The sequence below is a fragment of the Ambystoma mexicanum genome, chromosome 1q (genome assembly GCF_040938575.1).
Source record: "Ambystoma mexicanum isolate Mex_15411 chromosome 1q, UKY_AmexF1_1, whole genome shotgun sequence".
Lineage (NCBI taxonomy): Eukaryota > Metazoa > Chordata > Amphibia > Caudata > Ambystomatidae > Ambystoma > Ambystoma mexicanum.
In genome coordinates, this window is record NC_090922.1 from 416,030,890 (window position 1) to 416,054,802 (window position 23,913).

Sequence of the window (23,913 nt, forward strand, 5' to 3'; positions counted from 1 at the left end):
ATTCACAGAGAGAGGCACCTCTTGGTCTGCCCCTCTGTTCCTTTGGATGCATAAAATTAGTATTTCATGTACCCTTGGAACGGAATCTCAGAGGTAGACCTAGTTTTTTAAAACAAGTAATGCTGTGACATCGAATAAACTCGCATCAGAAGTCATCTGAGACGTATTTTGCAAGATTGGCTACATTAAATTACAAAAATATAATATTAGTAAGGCCCATGGAAATGGTAGGTGAAGTTGAAGTGCCATGATTGAGCCCCCCACTCTACCTGTCAATCCACCTCATCCAAATCCCCTTCAGTGCCTGAGTCCCTATTGCATTTTATGTTGATGCTGCTGACCAGCTGGGCAGGTGCATGATTGAGAGGGGGTGTGAGTTGACAGTGGGGGCTAGTTTTGTAGTGTATCTTTGGGCATATTTTAGTCATACTACCTTGGTAGGGGTGTGCTCACTCTTAGTTGAATGTCTGTACCCAGAGGAGGGAGTGATCTGTATTCTGTTGCTATCAGGCCATCTGCAAGATATTTATATGCCAGCTCCACATGAATGTAATCTGCATTTGGGTTGGCAAGATCATGCCGCCTGCTGAACGTTAATATATCATGACGGATTACATCACAGTAGCCTCTTTTATGTCTAATCTATTGTGTACATTTGTTAATCAGGAAGTCGGAATGCTCCTGTTGGCATTTCGCTAGTTTAGGCACATTACCATGTACATAAAATGTGAGTTAAATGTATTTTGGGCATTGCTTTTGAGTTTAATACAGCCTGGTTGGTTTCATAAATCTGGTGATGGAACCGGTTCTCGTTATATCTGTTACTTCAATCTGGCCTGGGATTAGTATTTAACCCTCCATCCATAGTCTTGGAGGAACTGTGCCGAGGTGCAGACTTTCTACTGGCCACAAATGTATTGATGGCACTGTTAATGTTGGAAGCAATGTCCCCAGAAGGCTTGACTTAATTCAACGTTCACTTCGTCACCCTTTGCGTATCAACGTTATTCAGGGGTTTAGTTCTTTTACCAATAGCCCATGAAGCACTAGCCCATGAAGCACTGTACGATCAATCTTAGGGTCCGGCTGGTGAGACGGTTTGTAGAAGTGATGCTTTGATGTTGTCATAGTGTAATAAAGAGGCAGGTTGAATGCGGTATAAAGGAACGCACTTATCAGCTGCGAGAGTAGCATGGTAAAAAGGGAGAGGGGCTCTTTCTGATGTGAAGTAAAATCCAATACAATCCATAATAAAACTAAATTCATAAATACAGTGGCACAGGCAAGTATAATCAAACTTAGTTGTAGAATGTAGTGCAGTCAATAGTCCTTAAAAGCTTGATTTTGCAGAAAACGTGTGTTCGCTTTTTGTGTGCGGGAAAAGCTGCTGTGGCTGGTGACCTAGTGCAGAGACTGCAATCCCAGGCCAGTACTGAAAGAAGTAGACGGTGGTTATTTTTCGAGGTCATAGATTAGAGCTTGCTAGTTCTTCCAACGAATAATGAAAGCATGACCATTATATAATTCATAATTACTTGTAAAATCTGATTTACTAATGGAGCCGAAAAGAACCATGGTGGTGTCAAATTGCCCCGTAGTACGTTTTCCCTGGGAAAAGGGTTAGCATGTCCCTTATATGCAACATTTGTCTAGCAGCTTGTACGTGGTTCAAGGCTCTGGATGTGACATGGTGGTAGGCTCTTCTCATGGGAACGGAGATGAGGCGACCAGGGCAGATGATTTAAGTTCCACTGGTCGTCCAAAATGTTTCAATGAATTAACTTTGTGCTATGGGAATTGGGGGTGGATTGTGACATCACATTTTGTAATTGAGGGCAGTGTGGGAAGGGTTGTGGACCCAATAAAAAAATATAATGGATGCTTTTCTATAAGGGTCTGATGTGCAAGCACCAATCGGCTCGGTGTGGGGAGATTTTTTCATGTTACAATGTTACTAATGTCTTTCAGCTTGACTATTATAAAAGTCTTAGATTAAGGGGCATTTCTTTGACCGTGCCTGTTCATGCAGTTCGGTTCCGCCATCCATTTGAATATAGCTGTCCCAGCTGCGTCTGGGCCCTGAATAAAACTGTTACTTCTTGCATGAGTACACTCCTTTTTTGACTACTTGTGTCATTTGTGGTGTGTTTCGAGGCGACCGCCATGCAATAGCATGGCCTTCTCTGACATTAACCATTTTGTTCATGAGCTTGTCCAGGTCACTGCTTAAAGAGGCACTTTAACTGATCAAGTCTCTATGATTACCACAAGCGTTCCCAGAGGAAACCATATGCTTAAATGCTCTTTGGAGTGTGAAGTGGATTCCTCTTGGTAGGGTGGTGATTTGACCTTATCATTCCTCATGTTGCACTTGGATGTAATTTTGTGCAGAGGTAGCAAGCTGCCACCAAGGTCTCCACGTCCTTTCTCCCGATTAAATACTTTCAGGTGAAGTTGCATCATCTCATGCGTTCCCTACCTCAAGATCATGTGTGTGTGACAGATTCTCGAGTATATTTGCCACTGGCACATTAGAGACATAAATAATAATTCCAGAAGGAAACTAATAATAATATTAGCTTTCGCGTGTTCAGAGTCATTCGCCTGCTCTCTGGGTTCTATAGCCCCATCCTTTACAGGAGTGACACTTTTGTGAACAGAGGTTGGGACCAGAGGAATCTTCTAGACTTTGCTCTCAAGTTGTGAAGAGTCCCTGGGACTTCAAACTCCAATAGATGATCTTCCTCTTGTGCCTTACAACCCTTCTAAGTTAATTCCTGCTTGTTTCCTGTGGGTGAGAGTTTGGTTCAATAGTGCTGCTTGTGACTGCAACACGCTAGAGGCAAATTAATCATTGAGTGTTTTGTGCCACAATCACCCACAGAGTTGAGCGTTTTTGAGTTATTATTGGGGGATATATTTTTGATGGATTTCAAAACATTTTCAATTGCACCTATTAATAGGTTAGACTAGTCTATGGGTTCTATTAGTGCAGCAGTTAATAATAATAAATAATAATTTGGCATTTATATAGCGCTACGAACCCTCAGGTACCTGAGCACTGCTTATTATTACCCACGGTGTGTGGTGCTCATTTATCGACCTCGGAAGGATAAAAGGCTGAGTTTGGCCCCGCCGGGATTCCTCTGCACGGGTGTCAAAGCGAGCGCTCTACTCGCTGTGCCACTTGACCGGCAGTCACTTTTGGCAGCTGTAAGGGGAAGTGGCTGGTAGCTTTGTGCTTTGTAATTTTCCCAAATGGATAAAAGCACCCCTTAAAGGAAGGAGAAGCAAGAACTAAAATAGGCAAATTGAAAATTATATTGCTTAAAAAGATGCCACATTAAAAACGCACAGTCGAGCAGTTGGTAAAAAGATGAATAGTTTCCAGTCGTTAAGCACGGGGGAGATCATGGCCTGGGCGATGCTGCAGGTGCTTGTAGGCACGCCCGGTTAAAGTGCTAGCACACTCAATGCCTGACTTACAGATCATTGTATAGGAGAGCACTGCTGCATGTTCGATTCGCAGTCGCTTAAATGTAAAGGCTTTACATTTTTGACCTACCTTTATTGTTTGCGTTACTTGCATGTCAGCGTCGAGTGCCTCAGAAGAGGCAGCACCTTCATTGGGCAGGCCAAACAGGAGCGTCCATTATTAATTTGTCTCTCGCCACCCGGTGCCCAGACTGCAAACACTGCGATTGAACACGCTTTGCTGATGGATGGTGTTGGGGGCTGCCTCCAGTCTCCGGGGCAGCCCACGGATGCTATTGAGATCACCCGATAGCGTAGGCACGTCGGTGTCTCTTGTAGGGAAGCACCCTACGGCGTCCGGTGTATCTGGGCACCCTACGGCGTCCGGTGTATCTGGGCACAGGCTACACAGAGTGGGGGTGCCACCCCCAGACTCCAGCGGTCGCGGCTCCGAGGGCACTCGGGCCGCGCCGCACACAAGGACACGACCACGTGGCAGGCCCACAACCCGCATCCAAGCACACACAGACAGGAGTTGCCGCTTCCTGGGGCTCTGCTGCTTTGCCCTCACAGCGCTTGTTCTTCTTCTTGCTGATAGATTTTTATCCATCAGCGGTGATTTTTGGATACCGAGGCTTGAGCCTCATTACTCCATCTTCTCGGGTTGGGTATGTAGTCGTGGGTTTGTTTTCTTCTTGGTCTGTGTGGTCTTGTCACAGTAGAGCTGGTTTCACAGGGCTAGCAGAGCACCTTTTATTAGACAAGCACGTGAGCGTCATGACACAGTCACACGCTCACATCAACAAAACAGTAGACCCCCCACACAACCTCTGGGGTTTTAACAGACGAGGCAGGTGCAGCTAATTACAGCTCCTCCTAGGGCCAGTCTGTTCTTCCATCTAACTGCCAAGACTGCGCTTGAATGCGGTTTGCTCGGATTCGCCGACGGATGGGGTTTTAACAGACCAGGCAGCTGCAGCTAAATGCAGCCTGTCCCAGGGCCAGCAGGTGCTCCCGACTGACTACCGCGACTGCCCGACAAGAGTTCCATTCAAATTAATTTGAGGCAATCAATGCCCTGTCAATAATTTACACCTAGGGTGCACTTGTCAACAGGAGATGTACCTTGGCGCACCTCATATTCATCAACATTGATTGCTATTAGAAAATTTGAGCCATTGATCCAGCAGCCCAGGCAGGTTTCCTGGAGTCCTGTCACATCTACATGGACCTCTACTGGAGCAGCGCCTCCGCCTATGGTGCAGAGTACACCAGCCTGTGTGGACAGGTTCTTGGAGCGATTCATCAACCTCATGAGATCTCCTTAGATGTCGGATATCTTCAAGGATTGATCAAGGCAGTGCTTCTGCAGGAGTCACAGCCACAACCTCCAGTACTTATTATTTCATATCAAAATGGCATGAGCTGTGTGCCTTGCCCATTTCTTGGTCAAAGACCAATACTCAGGACACTGATGAGAAAAGGGAAGAGTCAGACTTCCCATACATGGCTAAAGGCTTTCACAATAGGCTGGAGGGACTCTCGGAATTCTTTGGAGTCCCTATACCCCAAAATGATCAAACCAAATCAGGAATGATGAAGTAGGTGTTAGGTTTTCAATCTTCAACCAGATGAGGAATACCAATCCATAAGAATGTTCTCTGGTTGGCAAAAATGATTTAGTTAAAGCCACATTCATGTTTGCCAACTCGTTACAGTTTGGACCTTAACGGCCTTTTCTATTTTCACACCCACAGCCTCATTCGTCCGGTATTGCAGCAGCCTCCTTGTATGCCAAACAGGGTCGGATTGGCCCAGCTGCCAATCGACTCTTCACCGGACCGAAATCATGGGAGTGCCTGGGGGCCGGTTTCTGCCCACGCCTGGGCCTGTTTAAAAAAGGAGCTGGAGACTCGACTTGAGCCTGGCTGGAGGACAGCCTGGGGCCGACCGTGCATGCTACATTTGCAATTTCTTTATTCAGTATGGCAGGCGGGGGGAGGTCGGTGGACCATGGGGGATAGAGCAGCAGGTGGCGCCGGCGGGACTGTCTGTAACATTACAATGTAACAGTCCGCCGGCACCACTGCCACCATGATTTCATGACGCCCACCCAGGGCCCAGCCCCAGCACCATTTCTAGAATGTTCCTCACAGTGCCACTCTCATGCCAAGAAGAACTTGTGTGCACTCTGCACCAGCCCGTCCACGCTGACTCCACCAGCCGCTTTGCCAGCCAGAGCAGAGTGCAGAGCAGCAGCAGGCAGTGACGGTGTGTGGAGGAGAATGGTCATGGTGGTGGTATGTGCTCGCTGCTGGAGTAAAGTTGTACAGTATGAATCGTGATTTACCTCACAAACGCTTTCTGACCCAATTGCCAGTGACAACTTGTATATTGTCCACTGACTTTTCTCAATCTCTTGCACCTCTCACTTTCTCTCTGTCTCTCACATATTTCATTCTCTCCCTTTCTGACCTCTCCTGCCTACGGTCGTTTCCTCATTCCCGGCGCTAGTCCGTCCTCCGCCCGACTCGTCAGCCGAGTTTTTCCATATCTTCCCTGTCGCACTCTTCCTTCATTTCCTCTACTGACACACCATCCTTTTCCCCGAGCGCTTTGAAGATTAATCAGCTAATTAATGGAGCAGGATCTGCAGATGTAGTGAACATGCCTGTAAAGGGTAATCGTATAGTGTGTCGAATGGTATTTTTTGAGAATGGGTGTCCTCACTGATTGCCTTGATTGACTCTGTGTTAGCTTCATCAAGGGCAGCTGAAACCAACTTTAAATGTGTAATAATAAACTGTGAAACTCTGATGTAACAGACTGCCATTTCTAGAGATTACAAAATTCAGGTGTTCATTGAACCATTTCATATCACAACACATGGTTAATTCAGAGTAACATTTGCAGCATCCAGAAAGCTGCAGGGTCTATTTATATCCCAGCATGCCTTCTGGAAAGATAACGCACCATCTCAATTTGCATCCTGGGAATCATGGAATCTGTGAACACGCAACAGATATGATTTTACTTCATACGGCACATGTTTAGCGGCAACAGTATACGAAATAATTAAAGCATCCAAATAACCAGATTAAATATTCAGCATGCGCTGTTTGATGAGCATGTGAGAGTATGGATAGCAATGCAATGAGAGTAGTCATGTGGATGAGTTATACGTCCAGCAACTTCAAGAATCCAAAATCCGACAGATGCCTGCCTTCAGAACACTGACTGAGGTCTCTTCTGTTGTTTATGTGTGAAGAAGTGGGCGTATACCAGAAATTATAAACCCGTTACATGTGTATTGGAATCCGATGCGTGACTGGAGCGTGAGGAAATGAGAGGAACAGTGTTCTGTCAATTTAGAAAGTAAAACATCTTGGAAAATGAGCGTACAATTAGCAAACCCGTAATTATCAATACGTTTACTGCATCACAAAGAAATGGCACGTTGAGCAATCAAGAGAAGGCAAAGCAGGAATACTAAAAAGTTGTGATTACTTCATATATTCAGCATTTTGGAAGTGATTACTGGCACTGCACAAGGTAATTTCACCAGATTCATATGTACCTATTAGCTGCATTGATCCAACCCCAAAATGAGAGCAGCAATCTTGATGAGAATCACGACAATTCCCCACATTAGCTTGACGACACATTGTAGTGTACTTTATATACAGTATTGACTAAATCACTGTTTTGACTCACCAAACATGCCAGCCACTTATATAGAGTGACTAGTTTTGGCAGCCAGTACCAGTTTTTCGCATCTTGTATCCTTGCGTTCAGGCACTTGATTTTGAAGCAATGTGTCCTCTCTGTTCCGTGCAATGAATTCCTGTTTAAAACCAGCATTGATGGGGATGGCAGAGGGTGCTAGAGGACGGTGATCATAATGGCCACAGAGTGCAGTGCAGACGCATAAATCCTTCGCTCATCAGTGTGGTAGATATCATTTCCTTGAAATAGAAATGAAAGCGATTAGAGATAAAAATGATGCCCTCTGGAAGGCCACTTCAGAAGTTCCTGGAAAAACGTATTCCTGGTCATACTCGGGACCCTAGCCTTCTCTAGTCCCTTTCTTGTGGAAAGAGTGCACTACACCCTTGGGCCCAAACCTGCTCCGGGCATGCCGCCCAGAGGCGGCATTGAAAGGACACTAAACTACAGGGATCTGATACTGAAGATGGCTGGGGAGAAGGGTGGGCTGAGATTCCAAAATGCATGAATACCCAAGTTCTCAGACTTCAGCATTCCAGTACAAGCAGCAGGAAGACCTTGCATGTCAAGCGGAGGATTCCTAAAGCATACAATATAAGATGCTCTTCCCAGCTAATACACAAAGACAAAATGCATTTTTTCACTTCCACCTAAGAGGCATTCGGTTTTGTTGACACTCTTTGAAATGCGCACTGTCCCCTCAATCATTGCAGCTGAGAGCACTGCTGCTTCTGCTGTGGCTGCCGCCGCCTTGGGGTGTGTTCCTTCTATTTATCCCTCCGGGGCCTGCCTTAGAATTAGGGAGATATAACAAACCCCCTCTTCTTTGCAAATGCCAGATTAGTGCCTCTGGCTCAGTGGTACATATGACTTTCAGCACATGTGAGTTACAAATCGGTGGGTGAGAGATTAGTTGTGAAACGCACAGCAGGCTGGTATATGACAAGGAGATGTGTGGCAGGACATTATCCAGGGAGGAACTTGCATAAGCACGGCGAGCACTGTCGCACTGCTGTTGTGTAATTTACGGTTATATATTTCACAGTAGTATGCTCGGTTGGGGTGTGTGTGTGTCGCAGACCTAAGGCGTATGTTCTGATCAGTTGTGTGATAGACAACTATATGACACCTATCCTTCTAGCAGGCAACAGCTGGGTGACTAGCAGCAGAGGCTGGTGTCCCAGGAAGCTCATGCACAGTGGACGGTGCTGTACTCTGTTAAATCTCAGGTAACAGTTTAATGGTATCCACTACAGAATAATTGCTCGTTTTACTATAGCTGATATTATAGCTCAGTGGGTTGAGCGCTCGCTGCTGCGATGTGTGTGTGATCTGCAGGTTCGAATCCCACCAAGGCCATCTCAGCCTTTCATTCTTCTGAGGTTGATAAATGAATACCAACACAGGTTGGGTGATATTGTATGCATATTTGTTCTATAAAAAAGAGCTTAAGCGTAAGTGCTATACAATAACATATTATCATTTGGCCTTCGACGTCTGCTCGCATACACAGTAATTTGACAATATTGATCTATGCACACAGATATTAATGATACATATGGTGATCCATTCTTGTATGAAATGTATATCACATTAGTGAAATCATAACCATATTTCGAGGGGATTGGGTCCTCCGACGTATTCCTGTGCTGCTTTGGAAAATCTTTCTGCGTCCTGCGTCGATGACGTCGATACGCTGTCCTCGAGGGCCTCTGTCGAGCTGACGTCACCGGATGTTATAAGTAGGACGCACGACACCCGTAGCCTCAGTTCCGTTTTTTCCACGAACGTGTTCTCTTCAGAGATCTTGGCACGCTCGGTTCTTCTGAGTTCTGTTCTTTCGGTTCTTCGAACCTGTTCGTTGTGAAGATTTCCATGATGTCTTTGTCTTCTTCCACCCTGCGGCCGGGTTTTAAGAAGTGTCGGGACTGCGGGTCCAAGATGTCATTGACGGATTCGCACGACGCCCGTCTCTGGTGCCTCAGGGAGGACCATGACATGGATGACTGTGTGGACTACCAGTCGCTTACATCGAAGGCCTTGCGGGAGCGTAAGAAGAAGCTTTCTGTAGGTAAGGTGGCCAAACCCTGCAAGTCGAGATCCACTGGGCTTTCGACGGACGATTCGAGAGGCGACTCTCTGCATCGTCGGCGTAAGTCTGTGGGGTCTCGGTCCAGGAGTAGGTCCCGCCATTCCTCTGCCTCTTCGACAAGGCACTCACGGAAGCGCTGGCATCGGTCACTTTCCCTGTCCTCGTCCGAGGACTCCGCCCGTCGGCGGGTAGCTTGCCCCAACAAGCATTCCACTCCTGCGGAATGGGATTCATTTCGGCAGGAGATGTTGGCGATTTTTCAGTCGCAGGGCTCCGGTCCGTCCGTGCTGTCGAAAGATGCTGGTTGTGACCGTGCTAGAGACGCCACTCGCACGCCTTCGGGCTCAAGCGGTCGCCGCGATCACCGGGCACCTTCGAGGTCCCGGTCGGACAAGGATGGTCGCCCTAGACATGCAGCTCCAGGTCCCGGTCCTCGACGCCGTCTAGACCATCGGAGCCTGTGAGGTCTTCGAAGAAGACATCGGCGCCTAGGTCGTCGAGGGACTCTCTCGAGGCTCTGCCTCCGAGGAAGCCGTCGACGCCTTCGGCGCCCAGGCTGTCGAAGGACACGCTTGTGGCTCCGCCCTCGAGGACTGTGCTGAAGCCCTCGACGCGGATTTCATCGACGCCTTTCAAGGCTGCTCTGTCAGAGGTACCCTGTGGCACAGTGGAACCCCCTAGAATGGCTCTGCCCAAGGCTAAAAATGTCTTTGTCCCTTTTTCTGTGCCCTCATTCCAGCCTCTAGATTATATTTCTGAGGTGGATGAAGGGTCTGAGGAAGGTATGGTTCCTGAGGAGGTGCCTGACGAGATTTTGTCTGGGCATAGCCAGATTGAAGACCTGAGGCAGTCGTTGCACGATGCAAGTGGTCTGGACACCCTTCGGAGGTGGATTTCTGTAGGCCTGAGCCTGGCACCCATGCCGAGTCCTTGTACCGGCGCCTTATGTCTAGGGTCACGGAATATTTGGGGTGGTCTGCACCACCAGTGGATTTTCTGCAGGATGACCTGACGGATATCCTCGACCAAGGTCCACCAACTGACCCGGTACTGCCATTCCATATTGTCTTGCAGAGAAGGGTGGCAGCAGCTTGGACTGCTCCGGAGAGTCTCCCGGCAGTGAGCAAGTCTTTGCCACGAAAATACCGCCCAGCCAGTAGCGACCCCTGCTACTTGACCACGCACCCCACTCCGGAGAGTTTGGTGGTACAGGCGGCTATGGCCCCAGCAAAGCAGGCGTCGTACCCTACCATCCCTCCTGATAGGGACGACAAGCGTTTTGATGGCTGGGCGAAGAAAGTGTTTTCTTCAGGGGGTATGGCTTTACAGCCAGCCAACTCCGTGTGTGCCTTGTCACGTTTCATGCATACTCTGTGGAACTGTATTTCATTAGCGGCTGATCATATTCCCGAAGGGGAGGAACGGGATGGTTTTCTTACTATTGTGCAGGATGGCAAGGATGCCATGTGTGAGTCCGTTCAGTCAGGTCTGGACATGGCAGATTGTGTCAGCCGGTCCATGGCGGCGAGCACCGTAATACGCAGGTTTGCGTGGTTGCGGAAGTCGGGGTTTGCTCCGGATTTGCAAGCCCGGCTCCTCAACATGCCCTTTGATGGTGAACATCTTTTTGGTAGCAAGGCTGATGAGAGCCTTGAGAGGTTGCAGACCTCTAAAGCTGCAGCAAAGTCGTTGAGTGCTGCAGTTCGCCAGCCTCTGCCTTTTCGTCCTAGGGGACAGCAACGGAGGGGAGGTTCCTTTCGATATTACTCATCCTTTGGTAAATCGAGAGGAGCTGCAAGTCAAAGGGGCCACCGTACGAGTACCAGAGGTGGAAAACAGGGTACTCGAGGTGCCAAGACCGCTCAGGCACTTGCCTCTTTGCCCTCAGGCACTGCCGCAGCCGCTTCAGCTCAGTCATGAGGCCATGTCCGATGGTTCACCGGTTGGGGGAAGGCTGGCGCAGCATCTTGTAGAGTGGCGTGCCATTACTTCAGATGTGTGGTTTCTGGAGATCATAGCCCAAGGCTACTGTCTTCCTTTCCGGCAGAGGCCTCACGACAATCCACCATGGAATCTCTCTTTGAAGAGTCCGGATCCGCTCCTTGCGCAGGAAATGCAATCCCTGCTGGAGAAAGGCACCATAGAACTGGTGCTTGTAGCGGAGAGGAACAAGGGATGGTATTCCCCTTATTTTTTGATTTTGAAGAAAGACTGGGGATTGAGACCCATCATGGACTTGCGTGGTTTGAACAAGCTCCTCGGGAAGGACAAGTTCAAGATGGTTATAAGTCCTCCAGGCCCTTCAACTGCAGGACTGGTTGGTGTCGCTGGACCTCAAGGATGCTTACTTTCATGTGCCGATCCATCCCAAGCACAAGAAGTACCTCAGGTTTGCGGTTGGCGACTCGCACTTTCAGTTTCAGGTCCTGCCATTCGGATTAACCTCCGCCCGAAGGTTTTCACCAAGCTCATGGTGGTGGTGGCAGCATATCTCACGAAAGGGGGGATTCACGTCTACCTCTACCTGGACGATTGGTTGATCAGGGCGTGCTCTCCTGAGCAAGTCCTGGATCATCTGTCCGTCACCTGCCACTCCCTTCACAAGCTGGGCTTCTCCCTCAACTTAAAGAAGTCCCACTTGACGCCAACTCGGTGGCTCCAGTACATCGGAGCAGTGCTCGACACGTCCCTGGGGCAGTGTTTCCCTCCTCAGGTGAGGGCTCATCACATTCTGCAGATGGTGCACAAGTTTCAACATGTCCAGAGTCTCCCGGCGTTCGAGTTCTTGAGGTTGCTCGGCCTCATGGCATCCTGCATTCTTGTGGTGCCAGAGGCCAGGTTGCGGATGAGATCTCTGCAATGGACCCTCAAGATGCAGTGGTCACAGTCCTCTGGCAGGTTGTCGGACCCCGTTCAGGTGCCGCCCTCGGTCGCCCAGGACCTCCTGTGGCGAGCCGTCGAAAGCAATCTGATGAGGGGGGCTCCATTTTTTCTGCCCTGGCCAGAGGTGACGATCGTGACGGACACATCCCTCACGGTTTGGGGCTATCTCATGCCAACGAGTTGACAGTCAGAAGTCCTTGGTCTCCGTTGGAGTCCAACACAGTGGCCATGCACTACCTCAACAAAAAGGGGGGGGCAGGGTCACTTCCTCTGTGCAGGGAGGTGATGCAGCTCTGGTTCTGGGCCATCCAGCAGGAAATTTCGATCTCGGCAGTGCATCTGGCCAGAGACGAAAACGAGACAGCGGACGCTCTGAGCAGGCAGAGCATGATCTCTCACAAGTGGGAGCTGGCTCAGGAGATTCTCCTGGAGATCTTTGCCCTTTGGGGGACCCCACAAGTGGATCTCTTCAACTCCAGTGTCAACCGGAAGGGCGAAAAGTTCTGCTCGCGGGAATTTCCTCCAAGAGGAACCTTAGGGGATGCGTTCGTGGTGGAGTGGTCCTTCCCACTGCTGTACGCATTTTCTCCAGTCCCAGTCATCCCGCAAGTGCTGCGGAGGTTACGGAGGTTCAGTTCCCAGATGATCCTCATTGCTCCGGCATGGGCCCGGAGAACGTGGTAGCCGGACTTTCTTTGCTTGTCCATCTGCCCTCCACGTCGTCTTCCCTAACGAGACGATCTGCTCTCACGGGAGGGGGGGTCAGGTTCTCCATCCAGAGGTCAGATCCCTCAACCTTCACGCTTGGCTTCTGAAAGGTTGAGGTATAAGGATTGGAACCTCCCTGAAGACGTGATGGAGGTGTTGCTTTCGGCCAGACAGCCTGCAACCAAGTCCCTGTACCCTTGCCATTGGAGAAAGTTCTGCGACTGGTGCAGGGTTCAGAATGTGGATCCTTTTTTATGTGACATTCCTGTGGTTCTGTCTTTTTTGCTTTCATTAGCCCACAAGGGCCTGCAAGTGGGTACCATTAAAGGTTACCTGGCGGCGCTGTCCATATTTAAGTGCTCTTCTGAGGAGTGTTCTGATTTCAAAATTCCTTTAATTTCTCAGTTTCTCAAAGGATTCACTAATGTGTTTCCGCTGTCACCTTTCCAGGTGCCCGGTTGGGATTTGAACCTTGTTCTGAAATTCCTAATGGGTGCTCCATTTGAGCCTTTACGCTCTTGTCCTTTGAGACTGTTAACCCTTAAAACTGTGTTTTTAGTTGCGGTCACTTCCGCTCGCAGAGTAAGTGAGTTGCAGGCACTTTCTGTTAAGCCACCCTTCACGGTGTTTCATAAGGACAGGGTTGTCCTTATAGTTCGTCCTTCCTTTCTTCCGAAGGCTGTATCGGAATTTCATTTAAGCCAGAAGGTCATTCTTCTGGCATTTTATCCTCCTCCGCTTCCTGGTAAGGAAGAGGAGAGGCTCCATAGGTTGGATCCTAGGAGAGCTTTAAGTTTCTACATTTCACGCAGGTCCCGGGTCAGAGTGGACGATCAGCTCTTTATAGGTTACGCTGGAACGCGTTTTGGACAAGCTATTACTAAGCAGACTTTGTCTAGATGGATTATCTTGGCAATTTCTGAATGTTACCGCTTGGCGGGTAAGGACCCTCCGGTAGGCTTACGGGCCCATTCTACTAGGGGTATGGCTGCCTCTACTGCTCTGCAGAGGGGTGTTCCTATTCGTAACATCTGTGAAGCAGCCACATGGGCTTCGGTCCATACTTTTGTAAGACACTACTCCCTAGATTCTATCCATGGGCAGGATCTGGCCTTTGGCAAGGTGGTCCTTTACTCTGCAATTTAATTGGGCATTCTAAATTTCTATATTCTAAATTATTTTCCCTCCTCCATACGTTGGTACTGCTTTGGGAGTCTGTCATAGATATGGAATAGGTCGGAGGACCCAATCCCCTCGAAGAACAAGTTACTTTCTTACCTTGTAACATTCTTTCGATGGGATGGTCCGACGACTTATTCCATATCGCTCCCTCCCTACCTGCCCCGCTACAGAATTTCTTATGCAATTGCAGCTTACGCTTCCGCAAGGTTTTCTGTGGTCATACTGGCAGGAGATTGGTGCCACACGTTCTGGGAAAAACTATAACTGAGGCTATGGCCTTTGTGCGTCCTACTTATAACATCCGGTAACGTCGGCTCGACGGAAGTCCTTGAGGACAGCGTATCGACGCAGACGCCGAAAGATGTTCCGAAGCAGCACAGCTGTGGTAATTACTGTCATAGATATGGAATACCTCGTTGGACCATACCATCGAAAGAACGTTACCAGGTAGGAAAGTAACTTGTTCTTTTTGTAGTGTACTTAGGAACAATGCTATTTGATCCCAGTTCCTGTTTTGTCAAGGGGTGAAAGGTTGTGTTTCATCGCTATGCGGGATGTCACTTTCGGGTGTGGTCAAATGACATCACATCCGGTGATGTCATCGGAGGTCAAGTGCCGTGAGGTGAGGGGTGGGCCACTTTTTTGAGGCGAGAGGTGGGCCACTTTTCTTTGGGTGCCCGGTCCTATTTCTTGTCACAGTCTGACCCTGATGCCAAATGTACTTATGTCGGCACACCTATGACCTCAGCAATGACTTTAATTCTACCTAGAGAAGACAAACTTTTGGAAGCCTTCAGTAATAAGGTGTATTTTAAAACCTTGTTACATCTCTGCCAAGCAAATGCAGATGCATTTGTATCGGCAGCAAATCAAAGGTTGTGCAGGGAGGTCTCAGAGTTTGCACAAGATATGTCCATAGATTGTTTGATTAATCACAGGAATCGGTCCCTTCTCCCCAGGGGGAGCCTTTCCCTGTGAAGCTAGGGAGGTGAGCTCGCTATGCGATATTCTCCCTACGGGTAGATGCAAGTGGGACCTCAGGACTTGGGTTCCGAGAAGGAGATCCCTAACCCACTTACCTATAATCCATCAGTAAGGACCTCTGCTCGAAGAAAGCAGAAAGAGCGAGCTGATATCTGTTATTGTTAAATAGAACCCCTAAGTAAACCTGCAAAGGAGTACTTCTCTGGTACTGAGACGAAGAAAACCGCTGGAGTAATAACAATCACAAGCAGAACAAAGAGAACAGACTTTGACATTGCGCCAGGGAAGTCGCACGGCAGCTTCATAAATCCGATTGGATTTGACCTGAGAGAGAAGCTCGGGAGTTTCAAATCAGTTGTGCAGGCAAAGCTGAAGGAAACTGGAACGCACGACTCCCAATTGTGCGGGAGAACTGGCGTGCAAACCTTAACCTGTGCCAAATGAGTGAGAGAGAAAACAGAGGGCTGGAGTGTCCGAAGAATAACTGAGTACGAACTATTGGCATGACCGAAAGTCGGTGGACTTGGAAATCTAGGCACGACGGCGAGACCATTTTACTGAGGGCACAGCAGAGCTTGCATAACAAAAGCGAGGCAGAGAACCAAGACTCCTACCTGACAGTCATGAAGGAAGGTTCCGTCCTGACTGCAATGACGTGATCCCTGTGAGAAAAAAGTCACGGGGAGCATGCGAGTCCCGGGAGCTCCCAGTGAGGGCCAAGTATTAAAGGTACAGATGCAGAATGGGAATTAGTACTGTAACACTCATACTCTTCCAGTACAAGTCGAGTAGTGAAAAATATTGGGAATAACTATTGGATCACTCATACTCATCCCATTAACTACCAAACAGGGGAGAAGAATGAGAATTGTTATTGGAACATTCATACTATTCTCAGTAAAGATATTGTGGAAAGTGCATTAAGAGAGTAAGAGTTATTATTGGAACACTCCCAATGATCACAGACAAGCCAAAGAGACAGAACCTAATGAGAATAAAGAGAATCTATGTGGTTGCAATACAATTAATCCTATAGAGGATTAGATATTGAATAAAGAGAAAGCTTTGAGTTTGATTAGCAAGAGAAAAGCAGAAGTGTCCCAAGGAAGAAGGGAAACCAAACCAAGCAAGTTCACAAGGGTTAAGAATAAAAACAAAATGGAGAACCAGCGTGCAAACGTCACTGGTGAACAATTGAAGAACCCAATATCTGAACTATATGACATAAGAGTAGTTTCTAAGGACTACCGAAGTCTACTTTACTCAAGCAAAGATCTGATGAAAGATTAGCCCACAGGAGAAGGGTGTCATTCCCCTGTGCCTTAGTTGTTTTTGTAGTGTAGGGTCAGCACAGATTTGTTTTGGGCAGTTGACAGCTCTTCATTTTGGACTTACTATTGACAAATTAGTTTTGTTAGGTAGGGAAAACACATAGAATAGTGAGTTAGGAGTTTTTGGTTTTCTTTTGAATAAAGTATAAGCATTTAATGGAATATTCTAGTCTATGTCCTTTCTGACCTGCCACAATAGATGTGTAGCTTTTAAGTCGTGGTAGGATATGATGTGATATTTTATTTATATCGCACCTATACAAGTGTTTCAAGGTGCGACATGAAGCAAAATTGTTCACCCAAGATTTGCTAGAATCATTGTTGGGTCAAATACCGATAGACATTACAGGCATGTGCATAGGCCTCGATCTGAGAAGATCGGCATGGATGCATGCTACTAAATTCCCACATGCAGAGTGGAGTATTTTGGATCTGTTAATCTCAGAAGCTACAGTCTGTTTACTGTGACCATTTCGAGCACACTTTGGAGGCAGAGCCTAAAAAGAAGCAGTTATTGGCTGAGCCTCAGCAGAGTTTTTTGGTGTTTGGGGGAATTGGGCTGTGTCACAGGGCTGACCAACCCCTGCTGAGCTTTCTTTCTAGGGCCAGCTGGGGTAACGCTGTGATTCTGTGTTCCCACTCCCGCCTTTTTCATCAGGCTTTCCCTGTCCTCAGCGGGTCCCGTTGGTCTCTTCCGTATTGGAGTGAGAGTCTTCATCTCCGCCTCCCTACATCACAGAGGATGCAGCCAAAAAGACTGAGTCGAACTGGATTGAGAAGCGAGACGGTCAGACTTGGCAAACGACTGAGAAGCCCCTCTAGGCATCTTGATAGATTAAAAATAGCCCCATGTACGAAAAAGGGTAAGCTGGATGCTGGTGTTATTTTGGAAAAATCTGATAGGTTCCAGATAACTATAACCAGATTTTTTTACCTTAAAATACAACGTAATGGAAAAATATCCACAGAGTATTATATTAGCAGTGAACACTCTTGAGTAAATTCGCCATGAGTGACACACTTCATTCCTTTAGTATAGATAATAATGGCTCTCTTCTAAATATGTGTCCTCTTGGTAGCAATGCTTTAAATGAGTCTAAAACAACTGCTGGTTTTAGTACTGGAAGCACATTGTCCACTGTTATTTTATCTCCACTTAACCTTTCCAAAAAGAGACCAAATTGTGACATATTTAAACCAGTGATTATATCTGAGGGAATCAAATGGAATGCGTTAAACAATTTGGTTAAACTTGAGGAAATAAATCCCACAAAGGATAGCTTATTTTCTAATCTTACTCGTATACTATCTCTTTGGGAACAAATTTCACAGCTCTCAGCAATAACTAACATAGATCTAATAAGAGTCGAATTACATAGCTCATCTAATTGGGCACTGCTTGAGCTTCCTTCCCCAGCAATTATAACCTTGCTATATTCCTGTTCTGATATACTAATGAATATGGGTCTTAACCTTGTAGTTAAATACAAACCCCATATTGCCATAAGAAAGCAGTTGCCTTTAAGGCATTTGCAGAGTTCTGGAAAACCAGACACTATTGGGTGGAATTATGGTCCTTCAGATCTAGATAGTAGAAGAGGTACCAAGGGCACAAATATCATCAATGAGAACTGACCATATTTTAAACTGTCATTAAATTGGATCACCTGGAACACCAGAGGTTTTTATTCATTCATTAATCATTCAGAGGGCAAAGCTTGAATTGGAGCTAGTAACATTTATATTCTACAGGAAACCTGGGCACTAAAAGATGTTACCATGGATGGGTATAGTATTATTTGTAGACGTGCCTCACATGGTTTGCGTGGCAGACCTATGGGCGGGTTGGCTATAGGAGTTCAATCTTTTATCTCTATTCGCCCATTCTGCCTGGAAGAAAATTCATTATATTTAATGTCAGTAGTGTTAGACTCACACGTATTGGAGACGGACATACTGATAATAAATATATACTCCCCTCCTGGTAGGGAGCGTGCATGTGAAATACTTTATTCAAATGATACAATCCAGGGTTAACATCTCAATAGGGGGTAACCTAAATGCCCTTAATTTGAACAAATATAATATGATGCTTTCAGACTCTCCAGAAGTTACTGAAACCGAATCCCTTTTACTTAAAGTGGAATAGCCTGATGCCAAATGGGCTCAGGTTTTTAATATGGATGATCTTCATTGTCTCAATAGAAAGAGAAGGAAGCTTGATTCAACTTTAAAGACATGGTCGAATGGGATTAGTTCCTCTTGCCTAGATTATGTTTATGGAGATTATGATTTGTGGCACAACTGTGACTCCATTAGGATATGTTTTAATGCACTGAGTGATCATGCTGCATTTACCTCGATACACACATTACCTCAAGCACATAAAATTGGATATTAAAACAAGCGGGTCTGGATAAAGCCACCCGGAAACCGCATCACATGGAACAATACAAATCTGGATAAAATTAACCATTTGGTGCAGGGAAATAGCCATTGGGTTTATAATTGGCTTTTGTCTAACCAATGGGATTTGTCCAGATTGATGGTGGTATTAAAGGACCACCTAAATCTGAATTATCGCCTTAGTAAAGATGATAAAACACATATTGGTCACTTTGATAAGGTGCTACAGCAAGTCAAGAGGATATTTAATTTTAGGTGTAGACAGATTAACAATGACCGGTGTCTCACATGGCCCAAAAAGCATTTGCTTAAAACTGAGCTGGCTACCAAATACAAGAATTGGCTCAAGATACACCAATCCTCTACTAACAATGCTAACTGGTGTTAGATATTTGAGCTGCTGAAGAAGCATGATGGCAGGAGGTTTTGGGCTTTGGTCAGAAATAGCAATCTTTTGAATAAGATCAAGACCAGTTCCATTAGTAAACCTGAATGGATCCGTACAGTTGATGAAATATATTATGTACATGATTGTCCTGATAAAAAAATCTAATGATTGCCTCTGAAACAGTAGTTTTTCTGAGGTTTTTGTATATGAAGATTTTTTAATAATTATTAGATCCATTAATAATTCACGTGCCCCTTGCCCAGATATGATGCCTAACAAGGTATTTAAAAATAATGCTACATTTTGGGCCTACCTACTAGAACAATTGTTCGCAAATACTACGTGAGGGCAGTATACCTCGGAAGTTGGCAGAGCTCCTTCATGATCGAAGGTGGAGATCAAACTAAAACAGCTAATTATAGATTACTTGCTATAGTTGATGCAAGCCACAAGGTGTTCGCTACTATTTTGCTTAGAAAATATAATAAATGGATACAAGAAACAAACAATCCTCTCCCCGTTTCAAATGGGTTTTCGAAAATGTAATTGCACCGTATGTAGTATTAGTCTAATTCATTATTTTATTCCGGCGTGTAATCAAAAGAAGCAAGATAGATGATATGTTCTATGTTTTATAGATTTTGGTAAGGCCTTTGATACAGTCTCAAGAACACGGCTTTGGAGTAAGCTTAAAAAATTGAGGATTGACCCAAATTTGCTATATTTTATCACTGCAGTATATGCACAGACTATATTAGCCATTAGAGTAAATAGAGAGTGTGACCTTCCATCAAACGTCAACACCAATATGGGTATTAAACAGGGATGTCTCTTGGCGACGACACTGTACAATTTATATGTCAGTGATATTGGCCAGGAGATTATCACAGTACGGAATTTTCCACCAACAATAGGTAGTACGCTGGTTCCATGGATCGGCTATGCCGACAACATGCTTATTATGGACCGTACACCTATTGGGCTTCAACGATCCCTGACTGCACTTGCCAAATATGGCCGTGATAACAATCTGAAAATTAATGGCACCAAAACCAAGACAATATTCCTTGGGACTAAAATAAAAATGTTAACCCCCTCCTGGTTTATTAATGACATCAAGATTGAGGTAGTAGATAGATATAACTATTAGGCTTTCCCTATGAACATTTTGCCTTGTAAAGATTTTATTATAGTAATATGCGTCTGAAAGTTTTAAAGAAAATGGTTTTTGTTATCAACTGTTATACGCAAGAGAGGAGGAAATGACATTGAGGGACTTATTACTGTATATACACTTGGATATTGTACTCGAAGACTTGAGGCTTAATCATAATGGAACTGCATTGTTGAAAAGAAATCTAGAGATTATCACTGCGCTGAAAATATAGATTTGTCCAATCTAAAAATGGTTAAAGAATACAGTATGGAAGGTTTTAAACAAAGATTACCTTTTACTTACCTTACTAGAATTTGCTTCACCAAAATGAAAATATTTATTACATATTTGTGATTTTAATATACTGCCAACATTTGAAAATACAGGCTGATTGAAGAAGATTCCACATGAAGATAGATCATGTTTATGTATGGCTGAAGTGGAATTGCCCGACACATACTAACTCAATGTGGCCATTTGAAAATGGAATACATAAAAAGTTGAATTAATTTTATCATGGACATTTTACATATCGAATGTAATCAATTTTGGTCAGCAATTATTAGTGTAGAGTCCACTGTTATCACTGGAGCAGCATATAATGCCTGGAAGAAGGCTGGCACCTTAATTCCGTCTCTTATCGAGACTTTTTTTTATGGGATTTGTATTATAGATATTTGTTCTATCAATTGTTTCAATTAATGATAGGATTTTGTGCTCTATTTATGATATTTGCCTATTGATGTATTTGCTGCTGGATTTTACTATGGTTTGAGTTCTTTTAAATATAGAAACATTTGTAATGGTTTTACTTGTATGTTATATATATTGTATCTATTACATGTAAAGGTTTATATGAACCAAAAATAATCGAAATTAAAAAATTAAAAATTCTCACATGACATCCAAGAGAGAATTCTTGATCTGCCCTTGGAAGAAACTGAGCTTTTTCACTCGTTCACAGATGAAAAATTAACTAAAAAGAAGACAAGTAATCAGACCGCAAAGTCTTTGGCTATTCTAACCAAGCCTACCACAATGTCTTTCTTGCAGCACCAGCTCAAAAGTGATGTTAGGGCTAGTTCATTATTCTACTCGCCCCTCCTCCTCTTCAACTACCTCCAGAATAAAAAAATCACATCTGGGACCTTGAGTTTCCAGTGGGGTGGCAGATTGACTATGCACAGAGGTCAATGGTGCCATCGGTTCAACAACCCTGGGCTAATTGTGGTTGTTTCCACTGGCTTTGACCTTCCAATCTTGCCTCCCCTTCATCCCCACCTTTACTACAGATTGGGTTGCAAGAAATCGGAGTGTGGGCAATAGCACAGGGAATGTGGCCATCAGCGTCTCGTGTTCCTGGTCAGAACAATACATAAACAGACCGGCTCAGCAGACTCGGAGCGAGTTCTTAGAAGTATGAGATTTCTTCAGAGATTACACATACATTATTTGCGATGTGTGGTCCTTGGAGATAGACCTCCAAGACAAAAGACCCCAAATTTGCTTCATTGAAGGATCAAGGACAGGATTTAGCAAGGGATGCATTTAGGATTAAATGGTCAGAAGTTAGGTGTTATGCACGCTCCCCAGACCACTCAAATACAGAGGGTTCTGGCCAAATGCAGAGCATCCATAAATTGCATGATGACACTATATGGCCCGCCAGACATGGTGTTCCGAATTGACTCATATGGCGGTTCAGGGAACATTGAAGTTGGAAGTCTTCAAGAATATTCTCTCAGCAAGGGCATCAGTCCTTCACCTGAACCCACAAGCAGTGTAACATGGCGCACCTTAAACTTTCTGAAGACAATCTAGATATAATACAAAGAGCTTGGAAAGAGTCTACCCGTGCTCAATATAGAAGTAGACATGATTTTGTCATTGTTCGGAATTGAAAGGAATTAGTCTGCTTTCATGTTCCCTAGACCATGTGCTATCCTTTTTGACTTGGCTAGCTCGTTCAGGGGTTAAAGAAATTACTTGTAGAACTTACCTGGCCAGCTATAGTTTCAAATAGGTACTCCGAACAGATGGTTTCCTCCTCTCTAAACCCTGTAGTCAAGATATCTTAAAAGATTATTTCATGTTGTATTAGCTGCTTTAGGGCATAAGACCTTTGAGCCAATGTTCTGCCGAACTGAAGATGACACTTGGAAAATATTATTGGTGGCATTAACTTGAGCTAGAAGAATCCGTGAAATTCAAGCTCTAGTGGCATGAGAGCCCTATACAACCTTTCACAAGGATTAATTAGTTTTGTGTACACATTCAACTTTTTTGGCAAAAGTAGTATCAAAGTTTCACATCGGGAACTTTCTTCCCTCAATCGCAGGCCAATAGGATTCTACACTGTCAGGATGTTCGGAGAGCTCTGTAACTTTACTTAAGTTGAACAAAGAATTTCAGGGTGTCTGAAGGTTTTTGTCACTTTTTGTGGGACGTCAACGGGCAAACAAGCTTCCAAATAATTGCAAGATGGAGGGTATCCTGTATTTTGGAAGCATATAAAGTTCAGGGAAAAAATCCACAGGAAGATTTTCATGCGCCTTAAGTCAGAGCAAAAGCAACAACCTTGGCTTTTCAACGTCCTCTATCGTGGGTCTCGTGCAGAAGGGATGTGACCTAGCAGTTGGGTGCGCTGCCCCTTTTGTGGTGGGACCAAGCCTGATTTGCATGAGGTCTTTCCCTTTCTGTAATGGCTTGGCGGGCTAAGGAATTATGATGTGGAGGGTTGCCCAGAGCTGTACCAGAGGTTCAGGTTAATTCTAAACCTTCCAGCCATCACCTTTTTTGATTTGCTATCAGTAAAGCAGTTACCAGGGTGTCTTTTGTTTTTTTCGTCCCCATTAATGTCGTGGGTTCAGGGTCAGATTGCGCCTTCAGCCAGGCCTAAAAAATCTGTTTGCTTAATCTGTTTCATAAATCCCCTCCACCCTTGCGGGGTCGGGTGGGGGTGCTGTTGCGTTGGAGGGCAGTGGATGGGACATAGGATTAAGAACAGTTACTCTAGTGATTTATCAGGACTGCGTCCCTGCAGCGCTACTAAGGAGGGACTTTGGTGCTGTGCCACAGGGCACGGCTAGCGTGCACGATCATGTCCTCTGTAACGTGTACATGCCTAAATCAAAATGTAATGGGGTAGCGCAATTTTTGTGGTGCAAAACGTTACGGTACCGTCCTGGGGACGCCAGTACAGTATGGAGGAAGGGGGACTTTGGACTAGGAGTACAGTAGTCACTACTGTGAGAAACCTTTTCTATTTTCAGGAGTCTGTGGATTCAGTCAATTTATGTTGATAGATTAGAGACTGGTTTTAAAATTGTATTCTGTTTGCAGTAACTTTTTGCCTTCAATAAACAGCGGTCTACATCAATATGGAATGTTTTTTTAATAATTGCAACATGTCTTTCCAGGTGCATTTATCCCAGGCGTTCCAGTGCAGCCCGTTTTACTAAGATATCCTAACAAGCTGGTAGGCATCAACTTTTCTATGCGGGAAGATTAATTTGTTTAGGTTGGATGCATTTCTTGTTACACTTTATTTCTTGCCTTGTTTTATTTCTAGCTTTCATTTTCG

At 45.4% G+C, this 23,913-nt stretch overlaps 1 protein-coding gene across 1 annotated transcript in view; it reads left to right on the top strand.

The window, feature by feature from the left end:
* The window catches only part of LPCAT2 (lysophosphatidylcholine acyltransferase 2), a 1,163,987-nt gene that overhangs the window by 467,632 nt on the left and 672,442 nt on the right, over positions 1 to 23,913 (top strand). The window contains exon 6 of the mRNA XM_069639642.1: positions 23,750 to 23,808. Within this exon, the coding sequence (XP_069495743.1) occupies positions 23,750 to 23,808 (59 nt within the window). The remainder of the gene's footprint in view (positions 1 to 23,749; positions 23,809 to 23,913) is intronic.